The 22,875-nt window shown below is 39.7% G+C and overlaps 1 protein-coding gene and 1 long non-coding RNA gene across 3 annotated transcripts in view; one reads left to right on the top strand and one right to left on the bottom strand.

Annotated features, from left to right (window-relative positions):
• Positions 1–10,983, top strand: part of tmeff2b (transmembrane protein with EGF-like and two follistatin-like domains 2b) — a 90,893-nt gene extending 79,910 nt beyond the window's left edge. The window contains exons 8-9 of the mRNA XM_048200430.1: positions 354–512; positions 10,379–10,983. Of these exons, the coding sequence (XP_048056387.1) occupies positions 354–512; positions 10,379–10,475 (256 nt within the window). The 3' untranslated portion in view covers positions 10,476–10,983. The remainder of the gene's footprint in view (positions 1–353; positions 513–10,378) is intronic.
• Positions 10,533–22,875, bottom strand: part of LOC125274222 — a 36,313-nt gene continuing 23,970 nt past the window's right edge. For both annotated transcript variants that reach the window (XR_007186204.1, XR_007186205.1), the window contains exons 2-3: positions 20,710–20,891; positions 10,533–10,669 (exon numbers count right to left, since the gene is read on the bottom strand). This is a non-coding gene — a long non-coding RNA (uncharacterized LOC125274222). The remainder of the gene's footprint in view (positions 10,670–20,709; positions 20,892–22,875) is intronic.

Below are 22,875 nucleotides of genomic sequence, written 5' to 3'. Positions count from 1 at the left end.
GAGAGGTCGAGGCTCTAATTAAACAAGACTATGTTTTTCCCAGTGTGCACCAGTTCCCTGCTGCACACTCACTCCCACATACACACACACACACACACACACACACACACACACACACACTTCCACTGCTTTTTTGCACCTATAAACACTGAATGCCTAGTAATTATCCACAAACAGTGGCATCAACATCCTACTGCCATGTGATTATACACACTCTCTTTCACTGCCCTCTTTCATCACATCGACACACACGCTACCCGATGTCATGGGGTCTGCTGAAATAGTCTATTGATTATGTCCATCTTCTCTTTGCTTTAAACTCTGACATTTTATCTTCTGTGTGTGTTTTCCAGTTGTCATTCGGGCTTCATAGGGCCGCAGTGTGACAGGAAGGACTATAATGTGATGTACGTGGTACCTGGTTCAGGAAAACTGCGTTACGTTCTGATCGCATCCATCATTGGAGCTCTGCAGGTGGCCATTATCTGCCTTGTAGTGCTTTGCATCACACGGTGAGTTTAGTTTTCTCTAATCACTCAAACTTCACAAATGCATGGTCATGTTTTGGTCCTATGCAGCTGGGGGAAAAAAATCAAAACAGTTATAGAGAATAAAGGTGTGGTCACACTGCACTTTTCTTCCCATTGACTTCCATTCATACGCATGCATCAGACCGCAAATGCAAGCTCGTGGGAAAAGTTTCAATGTTCAAGTTTGGTAAACTCTGATCTTCGAATTTGCATCACCTGAAGACGTGCGACCTAGAGTTGTCAAAAGTACCGGCTTCGGTACCAGGTCGGTACTGAAATTTTAAAAACGTGATGCTTTGAGCGCTGTTGAGCGGATTCGTAAACACCTCTGATTGGCCATTGTGTTTACTCACTTATGTCTGTGATTGGCTTCCATGATCAACGCTTCTAGTCATCAATGACGCTCTTCACCGAGCACTTACACAGATACACATGGGAGAGTTCGAAAGTAGGTGTCTATCACGGACCAGTCCACTGATAGATGTCTGTTTTCAAACGCTCCCGCTCCAGTTTCAAATTCAAACACTTCCGTGTGCTTTCAAATGCTCCCGTGCGTTGATCATTGTAGCCAATCACAGACACATCCGATAAGCACGTGAACACAATGGCCAATCAGAGGTGTTTACGAATCCGCTCAAACAGTGCTCAAAATGTCACATTTTTAAAATTTCAGTATCAACTTGGTACCCAAGTCGGTACTTTTGACAACTCGAGTGTGACCAGTAGATCGATTTGTCATGGCATGACCTCTTGGCTGAAATAAAAGAATTATTTTTTTGTAGTAAAGTCAAGTAGGTTGTATATATTTTTACATTTTGCATGTATTACTATATGTTATATGTTGAATTCATGTTTATAAAAAAAGATGCTGTAGACCGTGAAGTCATATCACAACATTGCAGCATCCGATGAAATTTCGCACGTTCAAAGTCTAGTGTGACCGTGGCTTGAGTCAGTCCAGGAGTCCATCTACATGTGCATTTTTTTTGTGTGTGGAACTGAAGCTGTAAAAAAAAACTGTGTGGAAATATGCAGCAACGGTTATTTCACAAGAGTATTAATTAAACAATTCACAGTGCTAATTAAAAATAAACAGCATTTCAGTTCCTAGGAATCACAGCAGCACAATATGGAAGGCCAAAGAGGTCACACACTATTATTTTTTGTCTTTGACTTTGTGATCTCCATAAACAAGTGATTTGAGTTTTTTTTTTTTTTGAGAAAACAAGAAGATAACACTAATGTATGGGCTCTAGATAACAATGCTATTATATTTATTAATTACCTATTTATATTTCATTATGTATAAATAAAGTTTATAATAATAAATGTTGCTATATCTCTATTCTCCTATAAAAATTTAATTCTTTGAGTTGGACTGGACTTCTCTCTTTTGGAGATAGATAACCGTATATAGAACCTTTCAAAAGTTTGGGGTCAGCTTTTTTTCCCGTTGTTTTTTGAAAAAGTAACATTTTTTTTCTGAAAGGATGCATTAAACTGGTCACAAGTGACAGTAAAGTCATTTATAAGGTTACAAATTATTTACATTTCCAATAAATTATTTTCTTTTGAACTTTATATTCAAAAAGAATCCTGCAAAAAATCTTTAGCGTTATTCAGCGTGTTATGTAGTCCACACTCTGCAGCGCCAGCGTCAGAAGCAGATGACAAGGTGTGTGTATTTATGGATAGATTATGATACTGTATCTGCATCAGTGCAGGTCTTTGTCATAAATGCTTAAAAATTACACAATCGGATGCGGGAGCGATACAAAACGGTTTGTCGCTGCGTTCACCCCTCACACAGTTGTTTTCCTGCAGCGAAAATGGAATGATTCTTTCCAAAGTGTTATTTTCATTTGAAAATTTAATTTTTAAAATAAAACGTACTATTGTGGATGCGGCATTAGATTAACATCATGCAAAGAAATGATTAAAGACACAATCAATCACACAAGATAAAGATACTTCACACAAAAGATGAAGCAACAGTTTTCACTCTAGAAAATCTCTGTAAGAGCTTAATAAAACACACTGCAAGTGTGCATTAAAATAACTCTCTCTACCTTGCATTATCATCAAGATACACAGCGAAGTACACAGAAACACTCGTAACAACAGTAAACAAATATATATAGACCTTATGCCTTTTCGGGTGGTGCTTAATAAACTGGTAAACTTTATATCCGTAAATCAACTCCAATGAACTGTAATAAAGTGCTCTCACCTTCATTACTGCCGTATCCAGTGTCATTCTGGAGACTGTAAGCTGGATCACGAACAGTTTACTGATCTATCCTTGAGTAACAAAATTTTAGCACAAACTGTTTAATTCACAAAGCAGTCCGGTGTGAAATGATTCGCACAGACATTGAGATTGTTCCATTTTCATCAAAAACAAAATTAATCCAACTCGTCTTCAGCGGCTCAGATTTAGGGAGTAAATGGAGAGAGCTAAGTGGATTAATCCATCCAGCAACAGAACACCTAAAATGCTTGGGAGTTATTCTCGTCAGTGCAGTAATGGCGGACTGTGTACAACTCGCTGTGAACTCGCTCAGGGCGGTTCTATGTTAAAACGACAGTGTTTGTCAACATTCGTGGGTGGGGCCTGTGGCTAATGTGACGTCACACTGCCAGGGATCTGGAAACGGCTTGTTCTAAGACACTGCTTATGATTTATGGGGATTAAAAAAAAAAAAAAAAAAGGAGTGGGTGGATTTTTATCATTATAGGGTAGTTGTGTACACACACTGCCAACACACATTTATGTCCAAACACCATGCAAAAGTGAATTTTGCATAATAGGTCACCTTTAACGTAAGTAGCCTAACCTGGTTGCCTTAAAATTTTCAAAAAGAGTTAATTTAAACAAAAAACTTCAGGTGATACAAAGAAAGAGATTAGTTTATTCAACAAACTCAAAATATTATGTTATCCAAACAACATTTGTGAATCAAAGCTGATCTACAGATTTGTAAAAAGTTAAAAAAAAAAGTTAATTTGTAAAAAGTGATAAAACATGAAAATTCTTTACAGTGCCATGACAGACAGCATTCAGTCAATGAACTCATTTAAACTGCTTATCAGAATGAATGACAGAGACAGAGACAGAGAAATGTGGAGTTATTTCGTTCTACTAAAAAATGAGCTGGCTGTGACACATTTATTAGCCTTAGCGTAAAGGGATTTGTGGTTTTTGATGTAACTTTGAAGTAGAGAAGTGGCAAATTGAGGGATTCACATGCTGTTATTTTTTTTTTAAAATAGAAAACAAAAAAGGAATGGTTTAATATAGGGCAGATTAAACATACTGCCAATCTAGACAGGTTTGTCTATATTCTAAATGAATATTAAAGGATTAGTTCACTTTAAAATGAAAATTACCACAAGATTTACTCACCCTACGTGTATGACTATGGAGTTATATTAATAAATATCCTGATGCATCCAAGCTTTATAATGGCAGTGAGCGATACCAACAAGTACATACTCCACACAGCTCCAGGGGTTAATAAAGGCCTTCTGAAGCGAATCGATGCGTTTGTGAAAAAAAAAAATCCATATTTAACAAGTTATGAAGTAAAATATCTAGCTTCTGCCAGATCGCCTTCCGTATTCAAATTACGGAAAAAACAGAACTGGCATCATGTCAGTTAAGCTTTTTCTGTAAGTTGAATAGGGAAGGCGGTCTGGTGGAAGCTATATGTTTTACTTCATAACTTGTTAAATGTGGATTTTTTTTACACAAATGCATTGCTTCGCTTCAGAAGGCCTTTATTGATAAACAGCTTTGCTGATTATAATGGGATTGGAGTGTTCTAGTATTGTCGCATTGCACAGTGCCTGTGTATAATTTATTCAAAATTCAACAGCTTTGTTTTTTCCTGCTGCTGAGAAGGACAGTGATTTTCTTGATTGTCTGATTGATTCAGTAACAGTTCTCGGCTTGATCTAGATGCGAAGCCTATAATAAATAAATAAAACAGTTGCCTAACACAAAGTAAGTTTATAAATGTAAACCATGGAATCAGAATAACTGTGATTGCAATATCCAGAGAAATAATCAACAATTATGATTGATCATGAAACCTGACATACACGTGCACAGTCATGAACAGACATGAAGTGAAAGATGCTGGGGTCTCAGGTTGATCGGGAATGCACAGTGTACTCCGCAGTGCCCTCCTTCACCTTACAGCCCGCAACCGGTTTCTATGGCAACACACTTTCTAACTGCAGCAGTGACTTAGGATGTCTTTCTCTTATCTGTCTCCTCTTGCTTTCTCACTCTTTAATTTTCTCAAGTCCTGTCTTTCACTGTCTCTCTCTCTCTGTCTTTCCGTCTAGCTAATCAAAGATGCTCAGACTGAAGCATGTTTAATCAAACACACTCCTGCAAGGGCGCAGAGCCGCCGTAGTGATTAGGTGATTGTAATGATTCTCTGACGCCGCATTGCATGCAGAGTGTGAGAGCTACGGGAAGGTAGCAAAAGTAATGGTTCAAAGAGATTGTAATAGAGTGAAAACACAAAGAGCGAGGAAGGAAAATCAAGCGCTCTCTGATGAGCGATCATTCAGACTCTTTGACCTTTTAAAAGTTTACAACCCACAGTACAGCTGGTCTGTTTTTCCTCAGCTGTGCTTCCACCTGTAAGCAGGCTTTCTGGGGCCTCTAATGTGTTATGGTTGTGTTTTGATTGTTGCTTTGTCCCGTAACGAGGCTCCCAGGGACGAGCGGGGCAGTGGAATGGACCGTGATGCCATAATGGCTCTGTTGCCCTCAGTGTTTCCTCCCCAGGGAGAAATTGCCACCTCGTTTTCGTATAATCAGCACAAATAGTCTTTGACTACAATCCATTTAATATAACTCTCCAAAAGTAGCCCTGTAGGATTCTAAATCAGAGGGTGTATTGATTAAAGTGAAAGATTTGCCGAACAGACAACAATGCAGCAAAAGTGTTTCTCGTGGATTTAATGTTTAGCTATTTTTTAATGTTTAACTTTTGCCCAGTAGCGAACCGTGACTACTGAATTTTGGCCTCCTCACCCCCTTCTCCTTGTCAGAAAAAAGTAAAGTCAGGACTATGGTGACAACCCGGGTTGCAAAACGTATGACAGAGAACAGTGATCATGACATTTTGGAATCCATCACCACAAACAAGCAAAGTTTATAATACAAACCCGATTCCAAAAAAGTTGGGACACTGTACAAATTGTGAATAAAAACAGAATGCAATGATGTGGAAGTTTCAAATTTTATTATTTTATTCAGAATACAACATAGATGACATATCAAATGTTTAAACTGAGAAAATGTATCATTTTAAGGGAAAAATAAGTTGATTTTAAATTTCATGGCATCAACACATCTCAAAAAAGTTGGGACAAGGCCATGTTTACCACTGTGTGGCATCCCCTCTTCTTTCTGCAAACAGTCTGCAAACGTCTGGGGACTGAGGAGACAAGTTGCTCAAGTTTAGGAATAGGAATGTTGTCCCATTCTGGTCTAATACAGGCTTCTAGTTGCTCAACTGTCTTAGGTCTTCTTTGTCGCATCTTCCTCTTTTATGATGCGCCAAATGTTTTCTATGGGTGAAAGATCTGGACTGCAGGCTGGCCATTTCAGTACCCGGATCCTTCTTCTACACAGCCATGATGTTGTAATTGATGCAGTATGTGGTCTGGCATTGTCATGTTTGGAAAATGCAAGGTCTTCCCTGAAAGAGATGACATCTGGATGGGAGCATATGTTGTGCTAGAACTTGGATATACCTTTCAGCATTGATGGTACCTTTCCAGATGTGTAAGCTGCCCATGCCACACGCACTCATGCAAGCCCATACCATCAGAGATGCAGGCTTCTGAACTGAGCGCTGATAACAGCTCAGGTTGTCCTTGTCCTCTTTAGTCCGAATGACATGGCATCCCAGTTTTCCAAAAAGAACTTCAAATTTTGATTCGTCTGACCACAGAACAATTTTCCACTTTGCCACAGTCCATTTTAATTGAGCCTTGGCCCAGAGAAAATGCCTGCGCTTCTGGATCATGTTTAGATATGGCTTCTTTTTTGACCTATAGAGTTTTAGCCAGCAACGGCACGGTGGATTGTGTTCACAGACAATGTTTTCTGGAAGTATTCCTGAGCCCATGTTGTGATTTCCATTACAGTAGCATTCCTGTATGTGATGCATATTATGCACTAGATGATAACTTCAAACTCTTTGCAATTTTTCTCTGAGAAACTCCTGATGAACTTCTGATATTGCTCCACTATTTTTCACCGCAGCATTGGGGGAATTGGTGATCCTCTGCCCATCTTGACTTCTGAGAGACACTGCCACTCTGAGAGGCTCTTTTTATACCCAATCATGTTGCCAGTTGACCTAATAAGTTGCAAATTGGTCCTCCAGCTGTTCCTTATATGTACATTTAACTTTTCCGGCCTCTTATTGCTACCTGTCCCAATTTTTTTGGAATGTGTAGCTCTCATGAAATCCAAAATGAGCATGACAATATTTGGCATGACATTTCAAAATGTCTCACTTTCAACATTTGGTATGTGATTTATATTCCGTTGTGAATAAAATATAAGTTTATAAGATTTGTAAATTATTGCATTCCTTTTTTATTCGCAATTTGTACAGTGTCCCAACTTTTTTGGAATCGGGCACAGCAGCCTATTAAATGTATGTAAATTATGGTTTATTCTGGAAAAATTTAACTATTATGCAGAATTACATCAAATGTGTAGTTAGTGATAACAAACCCCACCCATTTAGAGGGACTATAATGATTGGTCAGTTTTCCTGTCACTTGAAATTAGTCTTTCATTGACTTCCTATTGCTTGGCCCCCAGTAATTTCATAGCTGGACCACCAATCACAAAATTCAAACTTTGAACAGTAGATCATTAAAGCCTGTCATTGGCCTACAATAGTAATCCTATTATTTTTTTTATTTTTCTGAGGCAGTCTTTCAAACAGGACTATTTTATATTGTTGCTCTATGCTCTTACGAGTCAGCCTGCTGCATTACTTTTTTTTCTGAAAATATTACTTGGGGAAAGTTCATTTTAAAAGTAATGCATTACAAAATTGCATTACTCCCTAAAAAGTAACTAATTACATTACTTTTTTTATGGAAAGTAACTAATTGTGTTTATATTAATTTACTTTTACATAACTTTTTCTCACCTAGACTGGGCTTGCTTGTATTTTTAATAAAAAAAAAACCTACAAAAGTTCTATTTTTGGCAACTGTAAAGGCCCTTTCACGCCAAAGGTGAAATGAATAAGCCTCAGGCTGAAGGAAGTGCCTCTGCCTCTGCACTTACTTCAGATTTCTCTCAACATGGGGACAGGAGATGTGTCAGTGAATAAAAGAGAAAAGTATTAAGTAACTTGCATTACTTATTTGAAAAAGTAAATTTAAAAGTGGTGTTACTTCACTGGTTACTTGAAAAAATATAACAATTTGATTATGTAATCTGATTACATAACTTGCATTACTTGCAATGATTTACCCCTAACACTGCTTGTTATAGAACTTACATTCAGGTCAGTGGGCATGATTAAACGTGTTAATTTTTCAACAGGTTGTTTTTGTATAATTAATTGTTCTATGTTTATGCATTAAATTAACAGCTCTAATCATAATGTATAAAATGCTCAGAAAAGGGGAGGCGGAGAGTGAGAGACGAATGGAGATCAGATACCGACAGACAGGCACTTGCTGTGGTTTAAATTGTCTCATTAACAGCTTCTCTCTCTACCCTAGCAGCTCGGCAGGGGAAACCTTCCACCACAGGGAATCTTTATTATATTTTCCTCGTCGCTTTATTAAATGTCATGTTTTGCATAGGGCAGAGTGCGCCCCTGGCTCTTAAATCGGCTCGGAGGCAGCAGGGTACGCGGGGGACACTGATTCCTGACCAGACCAAAGCTGTTCCTGTTTTAATTAGTTCCATCCACTCGCTCGCAAACATTAAGTTTTACACAGTGAAGAGAACCTTTAACTCACTGGCTGTACGGGTTTAGGAAACTAATAAACTACCAAGTCTTAAAGCATTACATTCACAGCCTTAAATTAACTTTTTGCCACACTAATCAATGGCAGCGGAATTGAGAAAATGAATGGCCATACATATTTCTTAGCAGCCATGAAACTGCATTAATTAAAATGTAGTTCCTCATATATATATATATATATATATATATACATACAGTGGGTACGGAAAGTATTCAGACCCCCTTAAATTTTTCACTCATTTAAGTTCATTTTTTTTTCTCAGTGTACACACAGCACCCCATATTGACAGAAAAACACAGAATTGTTGACATTTTTGCAGATTTATTAAAAAAGAAAAACTGAAATGTCACATGGTCCTAAGTATTCAGACCCTTTGCTCAGTATTTAGTAGAAACACCCTTTTGATCTAATACAGCCATGAGTCTTTTTGGGAAAGATGCAACAAGTTTTTCACACCTGGATTTGGGGATCCTCTGCCATTCCTCCTTGCAGATCCTCTCCAGTTCTGTCAGGTTGGATGGTAAATGTTGGTGGACAGCCATTTTTAGGTCTCTCTAGTGATGCTCAATTGGGTTTAAGTCAGGGCTCTGGCTGGGCCATTCAAAAACAGTCACAGAGTTGTTGTGAAGCCACTCCTTCGTTATTTTAGCTGTGTGCTTAGGGTCATTGTCTTGTTGGAAGGTAAACCTTCGGCCCAGTCTGAGGTCCTGAGCACTCTGGAGAAGGTTTTCGTCCAGGATATCCCTGTACTTGGCCACATTCATCTTTCCCTCGATTGCAACCAGTCGTCCTGTCCCTGCAGCTGAAAACACCCCCACAGCATGATGCTGCCACCACCATGCTTCACTGTTGGGACTGTATTGGACAGGTGATGAGCAGTGGCTGGTTTTCTCCACACATACCGCTTAGAATTAAGGCCAAAAAGTTCTATCTTGGTCTCATCAGACCAGAGAATCTTATTTCTCACCCTCTTAGAAAACTCCATGCGGGCTTTCATGTGTCTTGCACTGAGGAGAGGCTTCCGTCGGGCCACTCTGCCATAAAGCCCCGACTGGTTCTACAACTTTCTCCCATCTCCCGACGGCATCTCTGGAGCTCAGCCACAGTGATCTTTGGGTTCTCACCAAGGCTCTTCTCCCCCGATAGCTCAGTTTGGCCGGACGGCCAGCTCTAGGAAGGGTTCTGGTCGTCCCAAACGTCTTCCATTTAAGGATTATGGAGGCCACTGTGCTCTTAGGAACCTTAAGTGCAGCAGAATCTTTTATTGTAACCTTGGCCAGATCTGTGCCTTGCCACAATTCTGTCTCTGAGCTCTTCAGGCAGTTCCTTTGACCTCATGATTCTCATTTGCTCTGACATGCACTGTGAGCTGTAAGGTCTTATATAGACAGGTGTGTGGCTTTTTTAATCAAGTCCAATCAGTATAATCAAACACAGCTGGACTCAAACGAAGGTGTAGAACAATCACAAGGATGATCAGAAGAAATAGACAGCACCTGAGTTAAATATATGAGTGTCACAGCAAAGGGTCTGAATACTTAGGACCATGTGATATTTCAGTTTTTCTTTTTTAATAAATCTGCAAAAATGTCAACAATTCTGTGTTTTTCTGTCAATATGGGGTGCTGTGTGTACATTAATGAGGAAAAAAAATTAACTTAAATGATTTTAGCAAATGGCTGCAATATAACAAAGAGTGAAAAATTTACGGGGGTCTGAATACTTTCCGTACCCACTGTATATATATGCGCTTCTTATTACAAGTTTGGGAAGATGGTTTGGATTATAAAACTTTCTTTTTTGTGTGTTTACAGAAGGTGTCCACGTGGGAATCGGATAGCACGGCAGAAACAAAACGTTCCACACTTCAACTCCGAAAACACCCTGCGGGCCTCCACCAGACTCATCTGACGAACCCTTAAACTTACAGTGACATGTGCTAAAGACAGCAGAGAAAGGCCCCAGGGAATTGTGGGAACACACACACCCCTCCAGACAGGTGTGTAAGAACTGAGGCGGGACTCCTGGCATTGTGCAAAACTTCTCGTCTCTTGATTCCCATGGGACGCAAACAGGGGATGGGCCTCATGGGACGGGCCTGCAGGCTAAGTGGGAAAGAGAACAGGCAGTCAGCTTCGTCAGAGCGTACAGCCAAAAACACCCCTTCCCTGGGGTTGCAACAGTCTGGAAAAGAGGAGTGCGCATGGACGGATGGATGAATGGATGACGGATGGATGACTGGAGTAGTGTGCCACATGTTGCCTTGTATTTGTTGTCTATGACACCATCGAAAAAAATGAGCCCACCAAGGGTCTCTTTGATTATGTATTATATATTTCCAATAGGTTAACATACTTGTGATGTTCTTTTTCTTCGTTTTTATTCGCTGTAATGTAAATAAATAATTTATATCATGTGATTTGATGCATCGTGTATGACTGACCTCCACAATGCAAAAAAAATCAAGTACAATAAGGTTTCATTTGGTAATGTTAGTTAAGTACATTAGTTAAAGGAGTGGTTGATTATGATTTCACTTTTTTTTAACTTTAGTTAGTGTGTAATGTTGGCGTTTGAGCATAAACAACATCTGCAAAGTTACAACGCTCAAAGTTCAAAGCAAAGGGAGATATTTTCTTTTAAAGAAATTGCTTTTTTAGGACTACAACAAACAGCTGGTAGGGACTACAACAAGCTTCTTCCTGGGTTGATGACAACACTAACCCTAAAATTTACATAAACTCTGCCCCTGAGAACACGCAACAAAGGGGGTGAGGCCATGTTATTGCAATACAGTACGTAACACAAATGCAATAGCATGTCATAAAAGCAAGATGACAACATAAGTTATAACCAATTAAACTAAACTATACCTGTTCTATCTTCATGCAGCATATACTCTCTGGCTCTGTAGGCATCTTACAACAGTTCCCACATGAACAATTTATAGATTATTATGACAGAATATGCTAATCAATGACATTAAGATAGTTAACTCCACATCAGCTACATAAATTCATCAATTAACCATTCAGAAATGTCCTGTTGCATTCTACATGTCATCACTTCTTCTTGAGTCTCTCCATCATTGTCCGACTCTGGTTTGAACATAAAAGGCTAAACAGTTTCTGACATTTTAAGAGAGTCTGTGTGAGGTAATCGGCGCTGCTAACGCAAGCTACTGAAACTCCGCCCTCTTCATAGGAGCAGCAGCAGCAGCTCATTTGCATTTAAAGGGACACACAAAAACAGAGTGTTTTTGCTCACCCTCAAAAAGTGACAAATTTAATGCACTGTGATTGCATTTTTATTAAACAACATTAATTAAGGTTAATAAAGTCTGTACAATATATTACTCATTGTTAGTTTATGTTAGTTAATGCATTAACTAATGTTAACAAATGAGAACTTACTGTAAAGTGTTACCAAAAATCATTTTCTTGGTATTTTTAGAGAATGCACAATATACCGGCACCATATTGGTTATCAGCTGGTATTGAATATTTAATTGTGCATTTTCATTTAGAATATTTTTTTTACATTTAGAATACCTTTGCCATTATCTATAAGTCACTTAAAGTTGATCTGTAAAACACAAATAATTTAATCTTCAACTTTTTTTTTCAACATTATATAGTATAGAATTTAAATATTGCCCATTTATCATAATAAATTATTACTGGCTTATCTGCATCGGCCATAATTTTAATATTGGTGCAGCAGAAGTACAGTATTTTTTTCTCTGTCCAGTAACAAGTGCCTTTAACTCACTGTTTAAAACTTTTTGCCAATTCTGCCAAAACATTTGGCCAATTATGGGAGAAGAAGACAGTCTCTGAAAATAATTTCTTATGCAATTTTGCATTTTAAGTAAATTTATGTTGTTTTAAGAATGTTTTGATATTTTTATTGGAAAACAAGACAAAATCCTAATCAATTTATTTTCATGGATACAGTACAGGGTTTCTGCAGGCTTTATGAAGGTAAATTTAAAACTTTTAAGGCCTTTTTAAGACCAAGAAAATCAAATTTAAGAAATAAATTGAATGGGAATGCAATACATTCTCTAAATGTAAATGTCTAGGGAGAAACACAATGAGTTGTATTAGCAACACTTCAGAGTTTGAAAATACAACTTCCAACAGATATCCATTATTTTTTAATTCATTTTACAAAATATATGAATAAAAATGGCTAATTCCCAAGCACTATAACATAAATCCCCGGTTTCACAGACAAGGCTTAAGCTAGTCCTAGACTAAAATGCATGTTTGAGCTGTTTTAACTAAAAGCAACTTGTACTGACATTACTGACAAAACGGTCATTGTTTTGTCTCAAGATGCACACCAGTAATGTTTTTTTCTACTGAAAGTTTATAAAAGCTACTTAAATGCCCTAAATGAACTAAGGCTTATTCCTGGCTTAGGCTAAGCCATGTCTGTGAAACTGGGCCAATAACGTTTACTGTTACTTCTGATTCCACAGCAAAAAATAAATAAATAAAAAATTAAAACCTTTTTAAGGCCTTAATTTGTGTAAGAGTAAAACCTGGAGTATAAATGTAATTATAAAGTATAAAACTACTAAATAACAAGGTCTTACAATCTCTTCAGCAAAACTGTTTTCCTAAATTGTCCTTAACCTTCCTGCAACATTTCTTCCTGCTAATTTGCTTAACCTTCCAAGTTTGAAGGTCTTGTTACTTGTGAAAAATATCAATATTATCACAGATTTAGAAGTACCCAGAACTCTGTTGATTAGCTACAGGACTGAGATGCATCCTTTCTCGTCACCTTGTTTCTCTTAGCACAATCTGACATGAGCAGGAAAGGAAAGTCTGTCTGTCTGCCTCCTTCGGCCCAAAGGGAGTTGTAGGCGGATGAAGCCCAGCAGCCGGTCGATGGCTGTGAGCCGCACCCATTACCCAGCAATCAATGCTGCCACAAGATCCGACAGCAGAGAGGCTGTCACAACCTCAGTCCGGCTCTCTCCTACGCCTCTGAGCTGTCAAATACAATCACCGCCAACAAGTAGTGTGTGTGTGTGTGTGTGTGTGTGTGTTGTACTGTTACCAATGCCCTCTGTGACCTAAGATAACTTGTGGAACAAATCCAGCAGTCCTTGGGAGACAGGATGGCGTGAGTGTGTATGTGTGTGAGCAAGCATAGATAAATAAAACTACGAATAATGCATGAAAGAGAACAAGAGTTTTATGATTCCTGTCTCTCGTTTCCATTATGATCAATGGCCACACGATGGCAGTGTGCACCAATGTGATCACAGTAAGATAGTTACACAAGAAGAGCAAAACTCTTCACTCCCGTTTACATGCAATTTTATTATTCTGATTATTCGCTAAGAATTGTGGTTACTTTTACAGCCATTATTCACATACCCCATTTGCACAGCACAGCATTTGAACTCACATATAGTAGGTGTGCTACTGGCCACTGTTTTAATCTACTTGCGTAAAATGCAAAACATTTATATGGACGTATTGGATTTGTTTTTTCGCTGATGCACCCAAAAATCATTCATTCCGATGTTTTTCAAATCAAAAACAAATTTACAAATGTGGCCTCATTGGATAGTAAAGTGTCCATCGTTCAGAATCTAGCCGAAAATAGTAGGTCATCCAGGTACTTTTTTTCACTACTGTGAATTCTAACATACTTATTTTGTCACATACTGTTTTTCACCTACCAAATAAAAGGGAAGTATGCGATTTTGGAGCATTAGGGGGGCGTATGAGGGTCGAGGAGACAGAACGATACGCGGCCACTCTAGTCAATGCTCGTGTTTACACCAGCCGCGCCGCGGTGCGTTTGAGAAGCGTCCCAGAAGCGGCTCACCGCGCCGCTTCGCTAAAGATAGGCGCCTCGCCTATTTTTGACGGACGCCGCGTCCAAGACGCGCAGCTGAAATACAAAATAAAGTCAAAATAACTCCCGCTCATATTTCATATTAATACGATGCCAGAAACTGACGACAAGAGATTCGAACTTGAAATTTCTTGGTTTTTGTTGTGTGTTAACTAGCAAAATAAAGTATGGCATAGCAATAAACACAATCAAACCGGACAAAATATAACCATTTAGCCATTAAAAACATGAAAAAATTAATGAAAACAATGTTTGCCAGGCAAATCTAGTGGTCTCGCGAATCCAGCCGCTTCGCTTCTGAAATGCTTCTGGTGTGAGTTGACACCCCTCAGAAGACGGTACAAAACCTTGTCGGAGCCGAAACGAGGCTTAAGTACAACATGGAGCTTGAAGAACCAAAGAAAAAAATTAAAACAGGAGAATTAACTTTGAGCAAGTCTGGAGGAAAATCGGAGGTATGGAAACATTTTAAACTAGTTTTAATAAACAAACAACGCAGTTTACATGCTTCTTCCTTGTCGTATTATTCATTAAGATAATAATTAATAAATGCACGCACAATTATGAACTTGATAAATGTTACAGATATGTTTTACTATGCACAAATGCTTTTCAACTTACATATGCAAAATTCAGAATTAAATGAATGTGCTGCAATTTGTACAAAAAGAGAGTCTAGCTATAGCCTACGTGTTTTAGCCATTAAATAAGCACATTTAGTTTCAAGTTTGTTAAGTTTTGTTTTGAAGAAAGATTTTCTTTAAAGTGAATTTCGTTTAGTATTAATTGTATCTTAATTTTAATACATTTTTCATCATCCAATTACCTGGATTTAATACATAAAAAGCAATATAGCAGACAATATAATATTGACATGGAGGCGCCGGCGCGCCACGGACACACTTACACCATTTGAAACTCGTAACACGCTGTCACCGAATATACAAATGCACATCTTGCTTGTTGCTCACACACATATTATGTTAAAATAACAATAGGTTGAAGTAACATTATTAATAATAATTAATCTTTAAGAATATTTGATTGAATGCTGAATGTTGAGCTTGTTCAATTTAATAAAATTAAAACTTTATTATAATTAAACTAATTTAATATTTAATATTGAGTGGCCAATTTTTGCTCATTTATTAATAGTATTTATATAATTTATATAACTGCGCAGCTCCCCCCTGTAGCCTATGATCTAGCACAGCAGCACCTGCGTTAAAAAAAAAAAATAATCTGGCGCCGCCCCTGGTTATAACGGCCCACATATTAAAAATGGTCGGGTTTAAATCGGGCTCGGGCTCATAATTACAGTGGACGTGTCGGGCCGGGCCGGGCTCGGACACAACGTGCTCGGGCTCGGGTAGGGTCGGGCTTGATTTGTTGGGCCCGATCTAAGCTCTAGAGACAATACAAAAGAATATCACTGGAATGAAGGGTTATGACTGGGCAAGCGCTTTAGGACCCGCGTTAATATTAGAAAAGCTTTCTAGCGCTGGAGAGAGCTAAGCGGGATGACCTTAAAACAGACTGCTTTGATTCCGCTTCACACGTGAGTAACACTGGGTTTGAGTGTCATTGATTGTCTGGAGCTGCTGTGCTGTTGGCGACTAACAACAAACTCTTGTTTGTATTTACTCTTTTGTACTGTATGTTTATTTTTTTGTGCTTCCTTTTCATTCGTTTATCATCTGAACGATTGTTTTGAAAAATTGTTTGTTCATTGAAAGAGAAAGTGTTTTTGCACAAGTCAGGCAATCAGAACATGCTAAAATTTTTATCACAATGTAGATTGTTGACCAATCAGATTTCACTGTGGGCATGGGTGCTCATTGACAATTTGGCAGAATGGGGAATCATATTAGAACGCTACTTATTTTCTAGGACGCTGATATGTAAATCAGCATTGGTCAAACTAATAATAGATTACAGCTAGTTTGATTTTTATATATTCGCTGGTAATTATGCTCCCATACGAGTATGATATCTCTCTGATATCTTAAAATAGTCTCGATAATTAATAACACATTCTCTCCAATCACCAACATAAACATGAAATGTAGTAGTGAATTGGACAAATCTCGCAGCGCTTCCACACTATTTTTTTTTTTTCGTTCCACTGGCCTATTTTAAATACTTAGTAGTTCAATCTCGCTTCATTTGAGATCCTTTAATAAACTGGATCTCTCCGATATTTTGGCTACATGGCTAATTCTGGACAATGATAGGTTATTTATGCGAATAAAGACAATTTCTGTGTATTTGTGTATAGAAATGTCTATGTATTTGACAATATTTTTCAAATACATAGACATTTCAGAGCATTTTCAATTTCGGCTGCAGCTGAATTTGAAGTCAGCATGTAACAGAAGTTGCGACAGTCTTTTCTGCCTTATTGTGACATATTGTAATGAATGGAGACTCAGGCGGGAGATCCAAGTGCAGCATTTATTTACAAGTGAGAGTGGTCGTACAGGCAGGGTCAAAACAGGAACAAACAGGAACAGTAAGGAACAGGCAGAGTCGTAGTCAAGGGACAGGCAAAGATCAGGACAGGCAGCAACGGGTCAAAAACAAGAAACAGGCAGGAACGATAACAAGCAGGCAGACAGGATAAAAACGCTCCACACTAATCACCACACCCAGCTGATACGCATTACCTGGACTATAAAGGACTCACACACACACCACCTCACCGCGAAGTCTTGATTACCCAGTGTGTCATTTCTGAGCGTTTCCTTGTTTCCTGTCTGCCAGTGTTTGATCTTGCCTGTTCCTGTTTATTGACCCGTTGCTGCCTGTCCTGACTCTTGCCTTGTATACTGTTCTGTGAATGATATCTGCCTGCCTCGATCTACTGCCTGTACTCTGACTACGACTCTGCCTGTTCCTTGCTGTTCCTGTTTGCCCCTGATCGACCCAGCCTGTACGACTATGCTCACTTTGAATAAAAGCTTGCAAATGGATCTCTGCCTCAGTCCCGCTTCGTTACAGAAGACTTCGACCACACCAAGATCCAGCAGCTACCGTGAGTGTTTCCGTCACATTCAGCATCAGCATGGACCCAGCTATCTGTCTCATCCACCTTCGTCAAGGTAATAGTACTCTGGAGGACCACATTCAGAAGTTTCTGGATATTGCCCATTATGCAGACTGGCCTGACTGTGCTCTTATTGACTTCTTTTGTGACGGCGTAAATCAACCCCTCCAGAATAAACTGAGACAAGAGGGACCACGTTCCTCACTTACTTGTTTTTTGGATTATGCATTACTGACTGTTGGCTCTTCGTTTACGGTGGGGGTCGCGGAGAATTGCGACACTTCGCCGAATCATGTAATGGCCGCCACGCCAAAGAACTTTCACAAGATGGCGGTCACAACAACACCAAGTCACGTCACCACAGATCTCCCAGAGCAGTGTCACGTCGCCGCTGATCGCCCAGAGCCACATCACGTCTCTAAATCAGTCAGAAAGCGGAGATGATTACGTTCCAGTGTGGCTGATCCTCCGCTGACTTCAGCACGAGCCGCTGGCATTCCCAAGCCTCTGCCGGCCGCTTCGCACCCAAGCCAGCCGGACGCTTCGCACCCCAGCCAGCCGGCCGCTACGCTCTCAAGTTCGTCAGTTTCTACGCTCTCAAGTTCGTCAGTTTCTACGCTCTCAAGTTCAACTCTTGCAACGCTCTCAAGTTTGCCGGTTGCTATGAACTCAAGCGCCCTGGACGCGATGGACAAGATGGCTGCCTTGCCAGTGCCCACGGGCAAGATGGCCGCCCCTGCGGTGCTCAAGGATGCGGGCGTTGTTCCAGCCATTGAGTCCGCTCCAGAACCCGCTCCAGCCAGTGAGTCCGCTCCAGCCAGTGAGTCCGCTCCAGCACAGCCTGCTCTCCTGGTCTGTCCTGTCTTGGCCCAGAGGGCTGTGCTCACTTTTTATGTCTTGGCTGTCCTGCGTGCGTTGAGGAACTCGAGCTCTATTGACGTTGGAGCAGTCTACCAGCCCGCTGCAGTCCCGGAGCAGCCCGAGCCCGCTGCAGTCCCGGAGCAGCCCGAGCCCGCTGCAGTCCCGGAGCAACCCCTGTCATGGCCATTCATGTACTGTAGGCCACTAGGGCCATGTATGGACTCTGACCCGCTGGGGTCACCCATGGACTCTGACCTGCCGTGGCTGCCCAAGCCGCCTGACCTGCCGTGGCTGTCCAAGCCGCCTGACCTGCCGTGGCCGTCCAAGCCGCCTGACCTGCCGTGGCTGCCCGAGCCGCCTGACCTGCCGTGGTTGCCTGAACCACCCGACCTGCCGTGGCCGCCCGAGCCACCTGACCCACCGTGGCTGCCTGAGTCCCTGGGGCTGCATTGGAGATCCCGTTCCCGGCTGCTGTTAGATCTCCAATGCACCCACCCCCGCCTCCCTAGCTGTTCCTTTACGTCGCGAGGACGCGCCTTCCGGGAGGGGGGCGTTATGTCACGATCACAGTCTGTTCCTGTTCACTCCGGACTCCCATTTCCCATAATCCTCCCTGTCAATCACATGCACTCACTCCACCAATCACCTGTTGCCACATACAGTCATGCACACTCCACACTAATCACCACACCCAGCTGATACGCATTACCTGGACTATAAAGGACTCACACACACACCACCTCACCGCGAAGTCTTGATTACCCAGTGTGTCATTTCTGAGCGTTTCCTTGTTTCCTGTCTGCCAGTGTTTGATCTTGCCTGTTCCTGTTTATTGACCCGTTGCTGCCTGTCCTGACTCTTGCCTTGTATACTGTTCTGTGAATGATATCCGCCTGCCTCGATCTACTGCCTGTACTCTGACTACGACTCTGCCTGTTCCTTGCTGTTCCTGTTTGCCCCTGATCGACCCAGCCTGTACGACTATGCTCACTTTGAATAAAAGCTTGCAAATGGATCTCTGCCTCAGTCCCGCTTCGTTACACATATATTCAAGTGGAACGACTTCTGGAACAAGGAAAAAATATAGGTGTGTTGATATTGTCCACCTAGAATTGATTGGATCGTTGTCATTTGCCATTGCTGCAATCTTATGTGAGTGACGGGCAAAGAACAACGATCCAGCAATCCAACAATTCCCGATGGACAAAATTTGTTTATTTGTTTATTTTATTGGATCCCCATTAGCTATGCCCAAAGAGCACTGCTAGTCAAAATCAAGTCCTGTCCTACATTTTTTCTTGTTCAAGAATCTGTTTAACTCAGATATATGTCACTCACACTGAAAAACAAGTCACCAGAGAGGAGTAAAGATGTCACTGTGGGAGGGGAAGTTATTTTGATTAAAGATAAGGGTACATGAATTAAATAAAAAAATAAAATAAAATAAAAAAGATGTGCACGGATTAATTTATTATTATTAGAAATATAAATTTAGATTTCATGGTGACCGATCAGTGAGATTTGCCGCTTGCAGTCGGGCAGGAGTTGAAAATGGAGAAGTCTGACAATTTCTGCGTCCCCTAGTGACGCTTGCGCAGTGTTTGCATACTCTGTCACAGATAAAGTGGATTATATGCAATTTTTGTCAAATACATAGACATTTCAGAGCTTTACATGTAGCAACAGAAACACTTTTCACTCACTATTTTATGTACTGCTTGATACAGTGACAAGAATAAAGCCAATTCTATCTAAATACTAATAAAGTGGGTCTATATTCTTTATCAGTTTTATTTTGATAAACATGAAACAAAATCACCTAAACCAATATCACCTGTATCACCTATTCTGATTGGTCAGTTTAGATATTCAGTATATACTTTTAATACATAATTTTAAATTGGTTTAAAAGGTTTTTTTTAAAAATGGCATTCATTGTGACATTAGTTTTGAACACATTTCAATGACACTCACTTTGCTTTATCATTCAAAACCTAACAAACTTGAAATATGAAATGGTTTGCTTGATAAGTGTGCTTGTGCTATCTTTAAAATAAGGGGCACTTTGTTTGATATTTGACATTCAGACAATTCTAAGTGTGGCTTTATCAGGCTTCTATAGCCTATTCTCATCAAAGCACAAAAGAAAGACTGCCAAGAGTCTCATATACTGTGCAAAGTTATATCAGTGAAGGAATGTGAAGCCTTATAAATAAGCCTGGCTACCACAGGTAATTTTCTCTCACAGTTATGAATAATCTACACCAGGGCTGTGTGTGGCTGTGGAATGATGTGCGTTTGAGGTTGTAAGGTAATAAATTATTTTCATGACATGCTGTAAGTACTGATTCCTACCTTCCTCCCACATAGTAGTGCCAGGTACACCAGCATCCCTCCCTCTCCATAGGTTTTCCAGAGCCGGGCTGTCAGCAGGGAATCTCAATAACAAGTACAGCAGACGCTCAGCAGACAGAGCCAGCAGGGAGATCCACTGCTTCTGGGGATAGTATGAGACAAGGGGAGGAGAAGGGTTTGGTCTTCGAGAAAGGAAAAGTGTAAAGAAGGGATCACAGGGGTCAAGGTCAGAAAGAGAGAGAAAAGGTAAAAGAGAGAAAAGAAAGTTATTAATAATGAATGAATCCAAGGCAAACAGAGCATTTTTAATTTTATGATAAATCAATAAAACAGAGATTGACTTTTGACACAGAGCTTGTTCAAAAGAGAGAGAAATAATGATAAAATAATTAAGTCAGGAGTCAAAAGGTTTGAAGAGGCACTGTATTTAAATATATAAAATATGATAATGGAATTTTAATATCCTGTCACCGTATTGTTAAAGGGTTAGTTCACCCCAAAATGAAAATTCTGTCATTAATTACTCACCTTCATGTCGTTCCACACATGTAAGACTTTCGTTCTTCTTCGGAAGACAAATTAAGATATTTTTGATGACAGAATGCTGTCAGATTTCCTTCCATTGACTGCCTTTGCAACTTCCACTTTGACGCTTCAAAAACTTCATGGTTGCACTTTATTTTACAGTACGTGCACTTACATGTACTTACAGTTTACTAACCTAAGAAAGTACTGGGTAATATAAGGTAAGTACATAAGGTTAGGTTTAGGGGTAGGTTCAGGGTTAGTACCTAGTTATTATTACAATTACTATCATAAGTACATAACAGGACTGTAAAATAAAGTGCTACTAACTTCATAAAGAAATCAGAAAACGAATCCATATGAATTGAGCGGTTTAGACCAACTTTTCTGAAGATAATCGATCACTTGTTATGACGAACAGATGTAATCTAGGCTTTTACTCGCATGTAAACATTGATCAGCGAACATGTTTCAATACAGAACGTTAAGAGAGTTGTAATACAGCTATGTATTAATGCCACACTGGCAATTTTTATTCAAAATAAAATGGTATTTTATTAATCATCTCCATCTCATGGGTACAACATATTACCATGTTTCCACAAGTTCAGTTGTGGCCACAACAATATGTGGCCAACCTTTCTGGACACATTTCTAGCATCATTCTCAGCCAAGTTTTGATGCTTTCAAAAAATAATAAACTTTCGATATAGTTACTGAACTTGGAACATTTCTTAAATATGAAGTTGTTTATGGGTTATTTGGTTAATGCCACTACTGACTCCTACTGGTGATATACTATAACACTAGCCTCGACTCTCCACACACAAGCTGGGTAACTTTTGTGTTTCACTTCCTCACCTCCCAGATTTTCCACAATGTCACATTATTAAATTATATCACAATTTGACATTTTGTTTTGGGTTGAGGGTTGCTTTTTATGAGGGTTAATTTCAAAGTATCTTCCTAAATGCTTCAAGAACACATTAATACTCTTTGACTCCCACTGTGTAAAGGGGATGTTGTGGTATATTAACTGCCATACACTGCCCTTGTGTCATTTCACTGTAAGACTTTCCAAAGAAACAGCAGTGGATTGTTTGTGTGCTGCACTTGTGCTCTGATGTTGCAATTACATAATGTTTTCTCCAGGGGGCGACGAGTCATTTCTAAATGATATGCAATCTGAGCCATGTACATTCAAGCCTTTAGAGATAATTCACATGAAAAACAAAGAGATCAGGATACGAGTTCCCCGGAATGAAAACAATGGAGATGAAAGTCGATAAGGCAAGAAACCCCACCCTTTTAAACGTAATCCTAACAGGCAGAAGAACTTACCAGGTGCATTTCTCTCACCCTCTCTCTCATTCTGTCTCTTAATTTCTCTTTCGTTGTCAATGCGATGCATGTTAAACTGCTATTTTCTAGTTAATGAAAGGTTCTAAATTACCATGTTATTTACTACTGAACTAGCCCAATAATAAACAAGCACACACTTGCCAGTCAACTGCTTTGCATTTAGAAAACCCAATATGGAATTGTGCCAAAATTCATGTACTTGTATGCAATGATAATGTGTTATGTAATCTATCTGAGCATGTAAAGTATCCTCAGAGTACAGATCAGAGGTCAAGGGGA

Source organism: Megalobrama amblycephala, linkage group LG8 (assembly GCF_018812025.1).
Source record: "Megalobrama amblycephala isolate DHTTF-2021 linkage group LG8, ASM1881202v1, whole genome shotgun sequence".
Lineage (NCBI taxonomy): Eukaryota > Metazoa > Chordata > Actinopteri > Cypriniformes > Xenocyprididae > Megalobrama > Megalobrama amblycephala.
Note: the sequence above shows the minus strand (reverse complement) of the source record. Positions and strands in the feature narration are given on the sequence as shown.